We start from the raw sequence: 18,574 nt of genomic DNA, 5'->3' as shown, positions 1-18,574 counted from the left end.
GGAGCTGGGGGAAGGATTCTTAAAAGGAGGTTGAACAGAAGAAAGTGTCTTCTGAGCCCCAGACTTGTAGTAAGGAGTTAACTTAGCTGAAGTTGTCCAAACCTCAGCACCTCCCTCTCCCCATGCCTGCACTGCAGTCTCAGCCATACCAAGCTCAGGCAGAGGCTTGAGGGTAAGAGCTGTGAGCAAAGCTGGTCTGCAGCTGGTGGCAGCGGGGCTGCAAAAGCAGGGTGCTGGGTTTCCTCCTCTGTAAGCACTTGTGGGGTGGGAGGAGGCTTTGTGTCTTTTTCAGCTTGCCAAGACAGACAGCACATATTATCCTTGGACAGTTTGTCCCTTGGAAAAAATGAATCACCATTTCCAATTCGATTGCATTCCCAATGCCTCTGGGAGGAACGGGGGGAGACCCCCCTCCTTTCTGAACCAGGTAGTATTATATATTTAATATAACCCTCTTTGAGCAGCAGTCCTCAAACCAGGGTGTGCATGCTATCTTTTGGAGGTGGTGGGGAGGGGAAAGCCCAGCCTAGTGAGCCTGAAAGCCACTTGTCCTGCCCCATCTTGCTGATGAGTCCACTTGCTAATGAGTGGCTCTGCTGGAGGTTGCCTGAAGCTAAAGGGTTGTGGCTTCATCTCTGAGCTACTTCCCGTCCTGCAGCAGGAATTCATTGTGCCACAGGACCCCACGCTCCTCACCTAAGAAGGGCTCAGATTGAACAAAGCGTGCAAAGCACTTTTTGTCTCTGAAGAGCGCAGCCTAAGAGCCACAGGTTTCTGCCTTACCAACTGTGTGAGGGTTTCATGCGGCAAACATGGGTAAATGATGGGGAGTGGCACAGCTGCAGACCTGTATCACAAGTCCATTTTTACCACACTCACAGCTTCCTGAAATATCCTCTTTTTTTTTTTTTAAATCTCCAAAGCATCCTTGTCCCAGCAAATGCTGGAAGTTAAACCTGGGTGGAGAGGCTTGATTTATCCACGCCGCACTGGCTCTGGCCTCTGCTGTCACCCCTGCAGCAAGCCCAGAGCCGAACTCAGCTCCCTGGAGAGCAGCCTTCCCCCCACCCCAGCCAGAGCACGCAGAGCTTGCACCAAAGGCTCTGTGCGGGGAGCATGGCCCGCAGGAGGACACTCGAAGTCAAGAGACCATGTGGGCCCATGAGCTACAGGCCAGCACAGCATCCCCCCAGTGCTGCAGACCTGCAAGGGCAGGTCCCTCCTGCAAGACAGGACTCTGAGCTGAGATATGAGGGTCTGAGAGCCCCTGCAGCTTCCCTCCTGTGAGTCTCAACAGAAGAAGAGAACAAGGAGGAAAGGCAAAAGGGCCAAATGCTGAGCTCCCCCTCCTGGAGCACCTGCAGGAGTGGAAGCCAGAGCAGCAGCACGATGGAGCTCAGGCTGGCAGATTTTGCCATTGTGGGGCCAGAAGGGTCTCCGGAGCAAGGGGCCCAATGCCCAAACCCTCTTGCCAGTGCCTGGACTCAGGCTGCCTGGCTCTGCTGGGAAGGGAGGTCTTCTGGTCCCCACTCAGCATTTGCGAAGGACACCAGCCTGTTCACACTGGTGATGTGTTGAACACTGGTTCATGCCTCAGCGAGTGCTTAAAGCTCTCGGTGCCTCCAGCTCCCTCGGTGCATTGCCTGTGGCTTTCCCTGAAAGAGAAACGAAGCCATCCCCGAATGTATACCACAAGCACGGGGAGTTCAAGCTCCTCCTTGCTGCCCCTGGGATGCCCTGAGCCCACCTCGAGGTAAGGACCCCTTCTCCACCCTCACCTTGTTTTCTCCCTCCCCAGAGAGCCGGCACAGGAGCTGGCAAAGCCGAGAGGGGACCATCCCCAAGGAGGACTTCAGCACAGGGGAATTGCCTTGCCTTTTCGTTATGGGGTGAAGAGGTGGGAAGAGTTTTTGGTGGCTACCAAGCGGGGTCAGTTTGAAGCGATGACCAACAGGTGAAAATTCAGAGTGCTGCTCGTGGCCCTGCGGGCGAGCCTGTCCCCTCCCCACCATGCAGCCAGTCGCGGTGTTCTTCACTGCAGGCCACCCAGCGCAGAGACTTATCCTACAGGGATGACGTCTCTTTTTCTCAAGCAACTGAAAATATGAAGAGTGGGGACAAGGGCATGGAATCTTTCCATGCCCAAATTAGTACTGTCGTACTTGTTATAGATTATACCAGTAATAGCTTGAATAATTTTGCAAGATTTCTTTTGAGGAGGAACTTGGAAAAAAGCCCTGCCGGGTCTGCAAGGGATCATTTTAAGTAGAGGCCAGGTGTTTTGCGTTGGCAAAAACTGCTTTATGATTGTGAAAAAATAAAATGACACCACTATAAAGAATACCTTTAAATGCCTTTCCCTTTTTAAAAGTGTTTTCTTATGTTGCTATTTTAAAAAGAAATAACGCTGCCTGGTTGCTTCTGACCACCAGATGGCTGTGGTCCCTCGCACACTCAGGCTGAGCTCCACCAACTGCAGAGGACAACCTCTCCCTTCGCAGTGACCTGCTTAGCAGGCTATGCAACCACTGGAAACAAAACAAAACAAAGTTTTTCCTTATTCTAAGTATTACACTGCAACCATTAGCCCAGCACGGACTCACGCAGCAACCACTCCAGAGCATGCGTTCAAGCGTTGCAACTGCACAGGAGCGCTTGCACTTTGTCTAAGCATCCATTAATAACCACATTAGAAACAGGATCCTGACCTGGACTGCTATTTTGCATGACCCAGAACAGTTGTTTCTATGTGAGCTGAAGAAAGGCATAACTTCCTTGTACTGGGTCAGAGTTGCTCCACATCTCTAAAAATCAAATATATGCTCAAAGTTAATGAGAATTTCCATTATGTTTGGGTTGTGTGGCTCTTGGCATACTAGCATCACATTCATAGAGGCAAAAAAATACGTGCTTCTCCTTTACCTACTACTAACCTCCAAATAGTATATGAATTTTTTTTAAAGAGCAGTTAAAAAAAAATCTCCTAATTTCCCCCAACATCATCTCACACATCACCACAGAAGTGTCTCATGCTAGTACACTGGGAAGGCTGTTCTCCATCCCACAGGACTTTCATGTTGCTCTGCCATGTCAAAACTTCCTCAAAACTTTTTTTGGATAACAAAATCCCCCCTTCCTTCACAAAATGAGAATAAAGCCACTTCCCTTTCCCTTCAGATCACTGTTAGTGGTGCTGCTTAGGGCAGATGGAGATGCTGGGAAGGGACGTACAGTGGGGACCCGGTGGGCAGCAGAGAGGGGGGTTGTGAGGAAGGAAAACAGTTCTGTAGGTAACTCATTTTTATCGGGGGGAGGGGGGCATAAGCAAATGGAAGCACAAGAAGAGAGGAAAGAGGCAAAAAAAAGGAAGAGGGATAGGAAGATGTGCAAACACTTTAGAGGAAAAGTAGGTGCCCCAATGCTCAGGGGCAAGGAAATGGAGGTGGCCAGTGGTCACCAGTGCAACACAAGGAGTTGTGCTGGCAGCCAGTCCGGGTTTTTTTCTGTTTCTCCTGAAGATATTTCACAAACCACACAGACAGAGGTGACTCCTTGCACCAGGGTGATGCCAAGGTGGTTGGTAGCCCTGAGGAGATTTCTCTTTCATTGACTTGCCTGCTCTCCCCTGGCTTTTAGGGCACCCAGAGCATCCCGCACGGTGCCCAGCAGCTCTGCCGCGTGTTGGGTGAACAAGTGTCCCTGTTGCTTTGTGTCAGTGACTGGCGAAACATGAGTGAGGGAACAGGGACTCAAGGGCACAGGCTCGCAAGCAAAAGCTTCTTCTTCCCTATCTGCCATCGTCCTTGCAAAATCTTGTGCGTGTGAGGGTGCGTGGGATTCGCAGCAGGTTTGGGCTGCGCGAGCAGGCAGATTCGCTTCCCCCTCCCAGCGGGGTAACCAGCGGTCAGAGGGATGGAGACAGATGAGGGGGGGACAGGATCACTCCCCGTGGGTAGGAGAAGTTCGCTGCAGTGCTGTCTCCAGCAGCGTTTCTGCAGGGCTGGACCTTGGTCCTTGCGGGGAGCCCCTGGCCAGGGGGCACAGGGGTGTTTTGCTCTGCAACAGCAAGGCTGGGGGCTCAGCCCTGGCGAGGAGACCTCCGGGGAGACGGGCTCTGCAGCAGGGCTTTTCTCGGGGGGGATCAGTAATTCCCTCCCGGCACTGAAAAGCCGCATGTGCCAGTCTTCAGGTGCTGTGTTTTCCTGGCCAATCTTGGCAGATCGGGCACAGGGTGAATTTGACAGCGGGGTGAGGCAAGGACATGGCTTTCCTTCAGCTTTAGGGCAGGCTTTTTCTCCAGCACAGAGCAGGAGGAAAATATGTGTTTAGAAAAATTGCTGTGAGGCATTTCAGTGGTATTTTTAGCTCCTTGACCAAAAAAAAAAAGGGCCTTAAATACCAGGCCAGTCTCAGGGGGAGTTAGGTGCCAATTTCTTTGAGCTTCTTTGTACAATTTCAGTCCAAATAGGAAAAAAAAAATGAAAAAAAAGCCAGGGTGTGGGTGATGTGCTGCCAGCAGTGCCCTTCTGCCTGTCCCCACTGCCTCCAGGCAGGGATGTGTTTTGTGCAGCGATTCACACCATCAAGCACCAGCTCCAGCAGAGCGATAAGGGGGCAGCTCACTCCATGCCGAGCACCTTCAGTCCTTCTCACCTTTACCAGACCGCACCTGGCAGCTGAACCCTTTAATTCAAATCCTACGTTGCTCAGGTGCTCTTATTAATGATTATTTAGCTTAAGAGCCGCAGCCATGGTCCCGAGGTGCTGCTGTGCTAGGCACTGTGCAGGGAAAGGGGGTCTCGGCCACACAGAGCCAACAGTCCCAGCTCCCCGGTGTCCAGGATGCCAGGGAAGACCTCCTCAAAAAGGGGGATGTTCTTGCTCTTTTACGCTAGCATCTCGGTGCACCAGGCTCACCAATGCCCACCCTGTCCCTAAATGAAGGGCTTTGAAGAAATATCTGCCCGTGATAACCCCTCTTTTCTTATTCTTTCTCATTAGCATGTAGCATCATATTTTCAAAACAAAGCTCTTCCAAATAGCAGCTTGGTCAGGTAAATTCAGGCTTGCCTGCCTGCCCTGCAGCGATCTTTTGTAATGAGTGAAGAAGAAGGGAGGGGGAAGTGGGGGACAAAGGCTATGCCACAGCCACCCTCTATGGCCTTGGGTAAATTGCTTAAATTTGGCACGCCCTGCATGCCAGCTTCTAAAATAAACTCCTTCCCACACCCCGTATCTCCTGGGTTTGGCGTTTTCCACCAGCACAGGCGAAGCCAGGCGCCCATTCAGCACCCCAGAGAGCAGCGTTCCCGTGCCTCAATTCCCCCCGTATGGAGCAGGGACTGTCCCGGTCCCAGAGCGGATGGCCACAGCATCCTCCATGTCCCTGGGTTAGGCAGGTGGGCAGCTTTCTTGGCGTGGGATGCCAGCTTTTCTGACCTTTCCTGCCCCCCCGCCCCATGCAGCTGCAGAGCGCCAGGAAACACAGCTGGAGGGGGAGCATTTTGCTGCTGCCAGTGATGCCACATGTCTCTCTGGGACTCCCCACTCTTGTGTGAGCCCCAAAACCCCACAGCCTGCCTCCTGCTAATGCTGACTCACCCTTTCCCCAGCGTGGGCATCCTGCTGAGTCAGGGTCATGCCGGGCCACCCAGTATTGCTGAGTAAACCTTTCAAGCTGTGGTGGAGGGGCTCTTTTGCTGAGTCACGGTGCAGCAGGATCCACTTGAGGCTGTTTATTAAGGGGCGGTTTCCTGCGCACCGCCCTGAGATTGCAGCTGCTGCTCTTGGCCCCAGTCCCACTTCTCGGGACAATCATCGGAGAACTCTCCAGAAACAGCCCCGGCTGCCCACGGCCCATCGGCTGCACGGCCCTGCGCAGGAGGAGGACACGCGTCTCCCGTACCCCAGGGGCAGGGAACCATGCAGGGGTGGTTTGGAAATCTTGGCGGGGGGGGAGGGGTGTGTGTCTGGGTCTCAACTCTTTGCAGAACTTGGTTTCCAGCTCCATCTCCTCCCCTCCCTGAGAAAGGGGTGTGAGCTGTGGCACAAGGTCCTCCTTGTTGCATACGTGTGATTTTCAAATCCAGGTTTTCACATTGTCCCATCTCGCAGTCAGGGCACACTTTGTTTTACACAATTGTAGCACTGAAACAAACGAGGCCGCACGGTCTGAAACATTTGCACAAATGGGATTTTTATTTGCTAACTCTGCCCTGCTCCCTTCCACACCTCCCTTTTGCTCCCAAAGCAAATCCCCAGCAGAGCACAGGGTCTATCCCCACCAGCACCGAGACTCTGAGGACTGTGCTGGGCTCTGTGCACCCTCCCCCAAAATTTCAGCCCAGCGTACCTGTAACCTGGAGACCTGCTTCGCACTTCAGGTCGCTGCCTGACCCTGGGTCTCCAGTCACAAAGCAGGCACATGCCTTGCAGGGTGCTTGCTCTGTTCTCCCTCCTTCTCCCTGCTCTGTTCCCAGCCAGGCCAGAGCTCTCTCCTTGTTCATAGCCATGTGCTGGAGACACCCATGCACTGCAGCACGTATATCTATAAAAGTATGTATTGTAATCTCTGCTTCCTGTTTTTGTCATGCTGATTCATTTGTGCCCGAGAAACCTGCCTACACCTCCCTCTCCCACCACATCAGTCTCCGGGGTTCCCGTGTGCGGGGTTTGCCCTGCACAGCCGTGTCCATCTATAGGACCCTCCCAGAGGTACCAGCAATGCCAGTCCGGAGGACAGCTGCAGCGCCTGCGCTCCCCATGGGGATTTCAAGTACATTGCACTCCCGACCTCCCTTTTTCCACCTGTGTCTTTGATCTGGACTTGGATTGTTCAATGCTGACGGCAGCAAGCACAGTCAGTTCTGCCAGGGCTGGGCTGGGCCAGGCAATCTCCCTTCAGTAAACACAAATTAACCCACAGAGTATCCCTGTATACTCCAGCACTGACTCCGTTCTTCAGCAAGTCATTTTAAGCGGTTATCGCAACTTCTTTTTTTTTTTTCCCCCTGCCGTTACACAGCGAGTCCTGGTTACTGAGTCAGCTTTCCGGGTGCAAACCAGGTGGCTGCGTTCTGCTGTGTCACGGTGCATTTTGCTGTGTCACAGTCCAAGGGAGCCCATTAACCCCTCCGAGCGGGGAAGGCTGGTTTTCAGCGGGTGGTGCCTCCCCTGGCTAGCCGAGCCGAGCCAAGCCGAGCCGCTGGGAGCTGCCTGCCGGAGCCCAGCGTGGCACAGCACTTCCCACACGGGTTCAGGAGAGCTGACTTGGCACTCTGTGACTGCCTGTGTTACTAGACATTTCTGACCATAAATCTATTGGCAGAACACGCTGTTATGGCTATAAGGAGGAGAAAATCCTCCACTTCCCTATCCCTGATGAAAACACCAGCCCCTCAGTAACCTTCTGTTGTTGTTCTCTTCTGTTGTTCTTAATCTCTTGATTAAGCATTTTCTCTGCCCAGACGGAGGATTTTAAGCCCAGCAGGAACTATTACAAATATCTTGCCTGAGGCTACTCGATTCACCTTTGCCAGAAATCTCCCGGGCGGTTTCACCGGTGCCCATGCACATCACCCTCACAGCCAGGTAGCTCTGGCACCACCCAGCCACTGCTCGCTGGAAGAGTAGGAGATGACAGGACTTCTGGCAGGCACAGTGGAGACCACAGGTCTGACACTTTGATGAGGTCCAAGCAAAATCTTCTAGTGACCTGGATGTGGGCTGGCCTCTGCTTTCCTGTGACCCACTATGCTGAGTGAGTTGCTCCGGGGGCCAGTTTTTTGCATCCACTAAAAGCACACACCTCCTTCCCTGTGCATCGCTCTCAACTGTTGAATTCCCAAGTTCTTTCCAAGGAAGAGATAGTCCCTCGCAAATCTCTGCCAGCACATTGTCACACTCGGTGTCATTAACCTTCCCCACACCGCATAGCAACAGCACAGCAGAAGAAATACAAGTCCTCTGCAGAGCACTGGATGGGGCCAGAAACACCCCAGGCCAGCAACTGCGAAGATGATGACACCCCACTTTCAGTTCTTCTTCCATCTTGCTGCAGGGCATTTGGGCCTTTCCGGAAAGCTGGGCCCGGTCTCACAGCTCCTCCATCCCATGTAACCCTGATCAGCTAGAGATCAGACAGCATAAATCAGTTATGGGGCACGGCTTGCTTGCCTGCACCGATGGAAAAGCTCACAGCGGAGGTGAGCTGCAGTAGGAACTTTATCTCTTGTGACCAGCCCAGGAGAAGGTAAAGCCCTGAGATCCAGAAGGAGGTGTATTGGCTCCATGTCCTGGGGCAGTGTGGTCATGAGCCTCCTGGGAAGAAGTATCCTACCTGGAATGGCAGTGACATGACTATATTCCCTCTCTCTCTTCCCCCCAGTCTCACATCCACATCTGCCTCAACCCTGGAAGAAAAGAAAGGAGGAGGACATTTTGGATACATCCTTTATAGCGCCTCCAAGCATGGAGCCTCTTGGAAGAAGGCAGGCAGCAGTGGACAAAAGCACTGGCCTGAAAGCAACCAGAAAGTCCTTGGGGAGGAACTGGATGCATTACCAGAGCTGCAGAACAGAGGTGAAAGGAGGGGCAGGGCTTGAGGGTTGGATTTTTTTCATATTATTTCATAAAATGAATAATATTTTTCATTTTCATATTCTCATATATTTCCTACTTCCCTCCACCAGAGCTACAGGTTCAATCTGTGCTGCAGCTTCCCATGTCAGAATAAGACTCACTGAAAAGGACGGAAAATGTGAGCTTTAAGGAGCGATGCCAGAGGGAAACGCTCATTTCGGGGCCATCCCTGTGGCAAAACGGCATCAGTGTTTTCAGGAGGGACTGGCCATGCAGCCCTGTGCTCCCATGGACTCCGCATAGGAGCCCACTCTCAGGGGATGTTTGCGGCTTTGTCACGCTTGCTTCAAAGATTCACATTCACACATCCCGAGATACATTTATTTTACCTTACAGAAAAACAAGCAAGCCAGCAGCAAGTTGTCTGCAAAGGCATGGGAGTATGAGTGGAACGTGACAGCTTCTGCTAGCATGCACTCTTGCTTTAAAAGACAAAAGCAAGACAGGAGAAGTCTGGCTGAGTCAGTGTGGAAACGCTGAGTAATCCTTCCTGAGCCTGCACCGCAGGCCAGATGTCTGCCCCAGTCAAAAAACAAGCGTGGAAGAATATTTCCTCCCGGACAGCTTTCTTACCTACAGCACCAAACCCAGCTGCGGCCAGGTGTGGGTGCAGCAACAGGGAGACACACGAGGTATGAGGCTTGGACAGCAGCACCCACCAGCAAAGCCAGGGAGTGGGCTTGCTGGATGGGACAGACGGAACACGCCACAATCCTTCCCCCTCCTCCCCAGGCTCTGCCTCCCTACCACCCTGCACACTGCAGCATGGGGCTTTCTCACCCCCACAGCAGCAGGGGAATGCTGGCTTTAAGTGCCCTGCTCTTTGGGTTGAAAGGAAAATTTGTGCTTTTCCAAAGTACAGCTGGCCAATGCATCATCCACCCTGGCTAGCCCTGCTTCCAGCACAGCTACACTTAGAAAAGAAGGGCCCCGCTCCATCTGCTGGCTGCCCCGCTGACCACTTCACCAGAGAAAAGAGCAGAGCAGCCAGCTACTGGCAGAAGCACCTTGTCCAACTCTCTTTTCCCAAAAAAGAGAAATTATTTGCCTTTGAAAGTCTCTGCAGACTTCCTCAGTTTCTCCCAAGTCTTGTATGACATCTTGTCGGTCCACCAGCTACCCCAGCCTTTTGGGTATCTAGGAGATGGAGTGCTACTCTCCTAAATTGCCCTGCACACAGCTGTAGTAACAGCAGGGACCAGTTGCCACACAAATCGGACAGTATTTTTTCCATGCACAAGGTAGCATGGAAAGGATTTCTCTGTGCGTAAGTGCAGGCACACCTGTGCCGGCCCTCTGCAAAGTGACAGGGCTTATTCACCAGTGGCCAGCACTGTGCAAGGGCAGTTCTGGCATTTGCAGACCAGAGCTGGTGCATGCACGTGCCACAGCAGCCGGATTGTCCCGGGTGCCCCCAGTGTCCCTGCTGTGCTCCCTGCTCTGAAGGGGGTAAGCTCCTAACCTGTAGTGCTGAGCTCCCCATCCCATGGCCCACAAGTACTGTGTTACCTGAAAAACTCTCTGAAGATGTGCGCAGTCATGGGAAATAGGACATTTATACCTGAATCATGCTAGGGCAGATGAGGATGAGCGTTGTCAGCTCCCCAGGCAGGGTACAGCTGGGACACAGACTGGGGTGTAGGGAGAGGAGGTTGCCCACCCGACCCCAGGCACTAGCCCTGTAAATCCACCCCTCCTTGTCCAACCCCGCTGCCCCAGCACAATGAACACCTCTTGCAGCACCTGGGCTCTCTCTGCCTGCCACGGGCACTGCGCTGAAAGGGTTACGGAGCCAGGCACCCTTGAAGGAGAAGTTGCTGGATATCCGCTTGTTTCTGCTTAGTTATCAAGAGGCATCAGGTGACTTCCTTCTGGTCCCTGGGGCTGCAGGCGAGGAGAGGGTGACAGCCAGGCTGGGAAGGGAAGAGCAGTTGTGTTGCAAGAAGTTTGTACTCACACTGAGGTCAGCGGTTTGGCTGCTCACGTGGCCTGGCAGTATAAAGCTGGATGCGAGAGTCGGGCTGCCCAGCTCAGAGCTTCACTGTCCTGGGAGCAGAAGGGAAGGAGGAAAGCACGAGCAAGAAAAAACAACGGGGAAGTGGAGGAGTGAAACGATGTGGAGAAACATGGAAACTTCCCAGACACACAGCTCTGAAAGGTGAGAGCGGGACGGGAATGAGAGGGAATTTTTTTGCCAGAAGAGTATTGTATTCCTCCCCGTGCTTTTAGGCATGCTGTTCCTGTTTCTGCTCTGCAGGGAATGGCATGCTACTGCTATCACCACTGTCAGTCTTCCTCCCTCAGGACAGCATTTCGGATGCTAGTGCTCCCCAGTTCCCATCCGTGGCTCTCAGGAATGCTCTGCTCCTTTTCCTGCCATCCCAGTCTCCCCCTTTTTTCCTAGAGAGCTGAGATCCATTTTGCCAGAGGAGAGCAACAGCACTGACATCTGTTTTGCTGCTCTTCCCCAGCCTGTCCAAGGACCTGTCAGAACTGATGAAAGAAGCTACCAAGGAGGTGCACGAGCAGGCGGAGAACACACCGTTCATGAGTAATTTCCAGAAGGGGCAGGTGTCACTCCACGAGTTTAAGGTACTTCGTAGCAGCTTTGCTTGGGGATGGGATTTCCTCGCCAGGAAATATACTGTTAGATCAGAGGGGCTGCGCGGGGACTAAACGGAGGAGGCTGGGAATGGCACAAGGAAGGAGGTGCTTTGCATTACAGCTGTCTGGTATCAGCACCTCCTGTGCAAAACATGCTCTTCATCAAACTCCAGCACCCTAGGATCTTACTGGCTCCTCTTGCAGAAGGCAGGGCAGGATTGCGAATATCAGGATGGGCAGCCAAGCTGAAACAGGATAAAAAGACAAAGAGGTTGATAGGATTAATGCAATTGCTTTTCTCTTTCTTCATAAATGCCTGCATGTTAATTATTGGCAATTATAGTTAATGGAGATACGACTGCGTGCAGTTACTTGAGTGGCTGAAATGCCAAAAAGAGGGAGAATACTAAATTTACAGCACTTTAAGCAGCTACAGCTAGAAATAATGATGGAATAGTGAGAAAGTGGGGATGTGGGATCATCTCTGGCACAGAACTTTGCAATGTTTCCGTTGTCACTTGGGTAATACCAGAGCTGAGATTGTGAACAATAATAACTCAAAGGCAGACTGAGTTTGAGCAACCCATGTCTCCTGCTAACAGGTAGGAGCCTGTCACTTTTCTTAAGATGAAAAAGAAACATTTGCAAGTATTAGTCTGCACCTAACCTGGCTAGATACATGATTCCTGGGATCTGAGCCATATAACAAAGCCATGAGCAAAAACAAAGCACGCACCTGGGCCAGAAATTCCTGGGAGGCTATAGGATGTGACGCATGGGCTTGCAAATAACAGCTAGCAATCCAACCTGTGGTTTAATTACTTTGTTGTTGAATTGTTTCTTGGCAAATAAATCCACAAGAGTAGGAAAAAGACTACTTATTTCTGACAGGTCACATTCAGGATACTTAGTCAAGCATAAATTTATTCTCAGGTCCTGACTTCCTGCTGTTAGAAATGTGGCATTGGTTAGGCAGTGAACTTTGAGACAGGCTGGCAATAGCGTAAAAAGTCAGGCCTTCAGGAATACAGCTCAATTTCTTAGAAGATATTTACATGCTGTCAGGGAGAGTAAGATGTGATGTGGGTTTTAAAAAATAACAACAGTTTTCAAAACCCACATTTCCCATTAAACCACTACCTGCCTCTGAAACCAACCAGTCACATTATGTTTTCTTAATTTGTTAGGCAATGTTCCCATATTTTGTTTCTTTTCCAGTAAGCTGGATAACAGGTTATTGTTTAAAACCCTCTATTTTTGTTTACTCTCTTGGCAAACCTATATATCTGCCGTGACACGCAGCTCCCCAGAATCGGAATATTTGTTTCCACAACGAAGCCACTGCCCATGTGCTATCAAAGTCCTATTTGCTGGCACAGTGGGGAAAAGTTGAAACAGCAACTCTTTTACTGCAGAACTGATTGCTTTGTGGGAAGATTAAACGGATTTCTCCCAAGCCTGACGCACCTGTATGGCAATACCTTCGTGTTTTACCCCTTGCTGCTGCTAAGGGATTCCAGTGTAAGGAAGGAGTGGTATAGGTGTAAATATGTATACAGCCTCTGAAAACAGAATGCCCGGGGAAGGAAAGAACACAGCTAGATTGTCTTACGCCACATGGAAAAGCTAGCAGATAGAAGAAAGTATCACGTAAGCTGGGAAAAACAACAGTAACAATGGTTCAAAATAGAGAGGAGAACACACAGCCTCGCAGCGCTCTTTCACAAAGGCATCTTTCAGAGGCAGGCTGTGCTTCCAGCCCCTTTTTATCTTGTCTCCTCGGGGCAACCAAGGAGGCAACCCCACTTGCAAGGCTGAATGAGGAGAGTGGTGGTGCCTCAGTTCCCAGGATGGTGGGATGCCAACAGGATGAATATGTTGAAAAATAAACAGGGTGTGTCATCGTCTCACAAGGCCCCACAAAGGGAAGCCACATCTTGAAGCGTTCAGAGTTGAACAATGCACCAGAAAATATACCTTTGGGAATACCTTCTCTGGTGACCAAGGGAATGAGGAGAATAGACCAAGCATGATTTAATAGGGCTCCAGTTTCCATTACATCAAGCTGCAAGACCTTTAACTTGAAGGTGAAGGCAGAGGCTTTTAAGGGCAGATAAGACCAGTATCTGCTGGAAAGGGCTTAGGTCTTACCTGATGCTGCCTCATCAGAAGGGGAAGGGCTAAACGGTATCTCACTACCCCTTGCAACTCTGCTTTCCATATGGGAAACCTGCAACATCACAGATGTGCATGATTCATACTGGGTGTGCCCATGAACAACTTTTTCGTTAGCAGGATTTGTCCCCAAAACCTGAAGAAGACAGACAGATGCACCTGTAGCTCACCCTCTTCCTTCTCTTTCAGCTGGTTACGGCATCCTTGTACTTCATCTACTCTGCACTGGAGGAAGAGATTGAACGTAATAAGGACAACCCAGTTTATGCCCCTGTGTATTTTCCGGTGGAGCTGCACCGGAAAGCTGCCCTGGAGGAAGACCTGCAGTACTTCTATGGCAGCAACTGGAGGGAAGAGATCCCATGTCCTGAGGCTACTCAGAAATATGTTGATAGGCTCCACTACGTAGGCAAGAACCATCCAGAGCTCCTGGTGGCCCATGCCTACACTCGGTATTTGGGAGACCTGTCTGGGGGGCAGGTGCTGAAGAAAATTGCCCAAAAAGCCCTCCAGCTGCCCAGCACTGGAGAAGGGCTGGCTTTCTTCACCTTCAATGGAGTCTCCAACGCCACCAAGTTCAAGCAGCTCTATCGCTCCCGCATGAATGCCCTCGAGATGGATCTTGCCACTAAGAAAAGAGTCTTGGAGGAGGCCAAGAAAGCATTCCTGCTAAATATACAGGTGAGTAACAACCAGCCAGCCCTGCCTGCCCACACCCTCTCTGAAACAAGATAATAGCTACAGGGGAAAGGCAAAGCCAGTATTTCTGCTGTGGAACTTACGGGAAGTTGTCAGTTAGGGCAAGCTAATCAGAGTTGGATGGCTACACTTGTCCAACCTGGGAGCCTAGTAGAAGGTTGGTCTTTGAAAAGCTTTTCTCATAGTACAGCTCCACAGGTCCTCTGTGAATGCTGACTAGACGCACAGGTACCTTGTTTTCCTTCCCATCAGAAGATGGGTAATAGCCTTCTCCTGAGATGGAAGCTTCAGGGAGAACAAGGAGTAAAGCAAACAAGGAGTTTGAAAGACGCGCTCTTGACCCCACAGGCAGATTATGTTCTGTGCAAAAAGCGCCAGGAGACTTAGGACTGAAGGCTCATGTCTTCCTCTAGTTCCTAAAGTGCCTGGGGCAGGGGCAAGGGGTCAAGCGAAAGAAGAAGAGGAGGCCACATAATAAGACAGTGTTACCTCTTCTCAGGTGTTTGAGGCACTGCAGGAGCTGGTGTCTAAGGGCCAGGAGAATGGTCACCCCACGCAGTCGAAGGCAGAGCTCCGCAAAAGGAATGTTGACAAATCATATGAGCACGGTAAGACGCTTCTAAGGGCAGGTGTTTAACATTGCCGCTTGTAGTATTTTTTCTCCTCCCTTCCTCTGTTCTTATTTGTAAAAGCCACTGAGAAATGAGCATGAGGGGCTTGCCCCGTCTCTTCTCCAGCCATCAGTAGGTAGTGCAAGGAGAGGCACTGGTGTGTGCAAAGCTTCTTCTAGACATGACAGAGCAAGGATGACACATGTGGGCTCTCCAGAAACAGTGTCAATGAGGGAGCTTTACAAGAAGAGACTCCCCTCTCCTTCTCTTAGGTTTTAATAAGTGTTCATTAGCCACATGAGTTTCGACAACAAGTAAAACTGTCCTTGAGTTCACAGAAGCAAAGGCTGCAATTTTGGGCCCAGATCAGCTGTGATGCCACGATGCTGACAGAAGTTTCTTCCAGACACACAGCCCTATCCAACGGGCTGTCCTTTTGGACTAAATCTCCCTCTAGTCATTTTCCTGCTTTCCAGAAGTATTTACTGAAAATACTTCTTGAAAGTGTGCTGGGTTTATAGTGAGCTTTGTTCTGGATGGTGTAACGTAATCAGCTGGGAAGTGGGGATGTGCAGGCTGCCCATCAGTTTTGCAAAACTGAAAAAGCTCCATCTACTGGCAAAGCCCTGTCCCGAACTGGGCAAAGCCCCAGCAGCAGCTGCAAGAAAAGCAAGCCCTTTTCAGGGAGTCAGGCTTGTGACTGAGTGAGGAGCAGGCTCAGATGTTTACAGAGGAGGCTGGTTTCCCTGATAACGTGTGATTCAAATAAAAAAAGCCCTTATGACCTACCCATTCTGAAACTAAAAGGGAGATTTTTCGGTGCATACTGGATTGAACCACAGTTTTCCCACAGCAAAGAATGAAAAGCAAACCTCGTCTTGCACATCTCTAGACAATGAAGCTTAAAGCAAACTCTTTGGGAAAGGCAGTAAAAGGTCTCTGAAACTCTGCCACTCCTTTCCCAATACACTCATAAAAGTAGGATTTTCAGAAAAGTTTGGTGTTGGATGAGGAATCCCATCCTGAAGTTGTACTGGGAAAATTATTTGTCTAGAGTGCTAAGGACTACCTGTTTAAGGTCATTTGATGCCTAACCAATTAAATCAATGAGACATAGGAGATAAAATTACTTTTAAAATTCTGGCTTAAGTATTTGGCTGTCTTCTGCACACATCAGGGGGTTGATGGACCTGGGCAGTGCATTTAATAAGCCTGTAAGGAAACAAGGGAAGAAGCTGGTACTCAAGTACAGGCAGAGGGGTTGTGAGCCTTTGTGACTCCCAGGTCAAGTCTGCTGCTTCCCTTCTTCACCCATCCCAGGAGAGCAGAATCTGCTGCCGCTGTTTCCCCCAGCCCAACTGGGCTCTGGGCTTCCTCCTTCTCCCCTTGACAACTCCAGCAGGGTCTGCTCCGGCACTGGGGAGAGCAAGCATGGCATACCAGCAGCTTCTTGCCTCAGCCTCTTCTCACCCACTTTTTTTTTTTTTCCTTTTTTCCCTATTTGATCTAGGTCCAGCCACTGGGAAAGAAAGCGAGAGGACAAACAGGAGACACACAGACATAATACCCACCACTCCCCTGGTGCGGTGGCTCCTGGCGCTCAGCTTCCTAGCCACGACAGTTGCTGTGGGCTTATTTGCCATGTGAAAGAGCAGGACCTTCACCTTCTCTTCGTGCCTTCCCTCACTCTGAACTAATCCACCTTCCCCAGTCCTTGTGAGAGAAATTCCTGCTGACTGGGTACTGTGATCTTGGCTCTGCCACTAATATTAGGAAACTTTTCTCCCCAGAAATCAGTGTGTGCTGTAAGGGGGCTCAGGCAAAGTCTCTCCTGTGCTTGGTGTGAGCTCTTCTCAGAGACTAACCTTATCACCAAAAACTAAGGGTAGAAAAGGCTAAAAACAATGGCCAAGAATTGTCATTGCTTTACAGAGTGCCTGCAAAAATCCTACAGGATCAGAAATGCAGCTTTGACATCTGTCTCTCCTCAGAAATATGAAGCTCCCTGGAGCTCTGTTTGCTCAATTTTTATACTGCTAAATAATACTGTGATCACTTTTTCTGTGGAGCAATATGGCTCCTGTGGGTTATAGACTGTTTTATATGACACTAGTAGGTCTTTATTAATCCTTTTTCCAATCATTTTTGCTTTTCAAGAAGCAGAAGACGGTTGTTGAAGATACAGTGTCATTCTCTTGTCTGGTTATATAATTTATATACATAATAAACTTCAATGTAAAGTCTTCAGGCCGGGTGTTTCCTATTATTAAAGCCTTACCTGGGGAGAAATGGGTGTCTTTCTTCCTCCCAGTTTCATGTCTTTTGGAGCTGCTTCCTCCAGAGACATTACAATAGACGAAAGTGGGAGCTATCATCAGAGCCAGACTCTGCTCCCACTCGGTGCTAACAATAACTCGTTACAAGCTGGGGCAGGTTTCTTCAGCTCCTACACGCTGGTCTCTATTTCTAGAAATGGCACGAAATTCTGTGAGCATACAAAGTATCTTTAAGGGGTGGAAGCCGTACGTAAGAGCTGGTTGCTATTCCATTAAAAGCAAAAAGTGATGGGACCCTCAGCTGGTCTAAACCAGGACAGCTCTCCCTGACCGCTACTAGCTAAGGGCTCCATTACCAGACTGCCTTTGCGAGAACTTCAGTATGAATCAGAAAACCACGTATGTTTTCACCCCCCAGAAAAAAAACGCACACTAGGTTTTGATCCTATGAGGCAGCTAAGTGGGAGACATCACGCATGCAACTGCATGCCCTCACCTAGGTAACAAACCAACCCAACTTACTCCCAGGACTCGGTACTCACGAGGCATTGCTAAAGGCAATCCGAACACAGGGTGCTGCTGGAGCATCCCATGCACGCAGCTTTCTCTCCCCACCTTTTGCTGAAGCAGATCTGGAGGTCTGGCTTCGTGGCCAGCCACTGTTATGGCCACAGGCCCTATCTGCTTCAGAGGGTCTTCTAACACAAGTGTCACTGCAGGAGAGGCTGCAGTTCAGCTATGGCACAGCAGGTACCAACAAGGCCACTATCTATCACCTCAGAGTCCTTCCTCTCTTTCTAACAGAAAGCCTCTATGATGAACCTGTCTCCATGATGCTGCCTGTTCTGGCTGTGACCTTAATCCCAAAGACATGCTTTCCTACTGATCTGTTTTAACGACCAGCACTGAACCTGCTCAAAGAGCACAAATCAGAAGGCAGGTCCTACTGAGAATAAACAGTGGGAAAAAGGGACTGTCATTATTCTCAGGCTCTTATCTACCCCATATCCCTTCCAAAATCCCCTTTAATACTTCTCTGCTTGGACCCATTTGCCAACCCCTGGTAGAAAAAATAGTTAATTCTTTAAAAAGATAGCCAGATGTTTGAAAAGCAGGGATATGAGGCTTGATGGCTATTCAAATACAAGAACTTATTCATTCATTCAAATTTATATTAAGTTCCACCTATTCAGTCCCTCCAACCCACCCCAACTAAATCATTATGTTCATTCAACCGTGCTGAATACCTAAACATCCCAAACGTGCAAACAAATGCCCATGGGCTCAGAAATGCACTCTACCACACTCAGCCCCTCTCCGTTGCCCAAAGAGATTGTAACTGTGACCTCAAAGTTAGGAAATCTGGATTCAGACTGACATCATCCCCTCCCTGCTCACGGCAGAAAAGGTACGGTGCTTTGAGCATCTCACAGCCGTTGTGCTGTCCCACACTGAAGGACTCCAGACGGAGCCTAAGGAAGTCTTTGGAGGTGAAGACTAAAGCTTTGCTTGTACTCAACTATGATCTTTATGAATAGATCTGGTTTCTCTGCAGCAACAAGATGGTCT

The 18,574-nt window shown here is 50.2% G+C and overlaps 1 protein-coding gene across 1 annotated transcript; it reads left to right on the top strand.

Annotated features, from left to right (window-relative positions):
- Positions 1-10,640: 10,640 nt before the first annotated feature.
- On the top strand, positions 10,641-16,974 carry HMOX1 (heme oxygenase 1). The gene is made up of 5 exons (XM_087765332.1): positions 10,641-10,798; positions 11,112-11,232; positions 13,609-14,100; positions 14,618-14,726; positions 16,240-16,974. The coding sequence occupies exons 1-5, from the start codon at positions 10,755-10,757 to the stop codon at positions 16,374-16,376; spliced, it is 903 nt and encodes a 300-aa protein (XP_087621458.1). The 5' UTR covers positions 10,641-10,754; the 3' UTR covers positions 16,377-16,974.
- The last annotated feature ends 1,600 nt before the right edge of the window (positions 16,975-18,574 follow it).

This window comes from Nipponia nippon, unplaced genomic scaffold (genome assembly GCF_047370975.1).
Source record: "Nipponia nippon isolate SJK-2023a ecotype South Korea unplaced genomic scaffold, ASM4737097v1 scaffold_3, whole genome shotgun sequence".
In the NCBI taxonomy this organism is placed as follows: Eukaryota; Metazoa; Chordata; class Aves; order Pelecaniformes; family Threskiornithidae; genus Nipponia; species Nipponia nippon.
The sequence above is the reverse complement of the archived record's forward strand: the minus strand, read 5'-3'. Positions and strand labels throughout refer to the sequence as shown.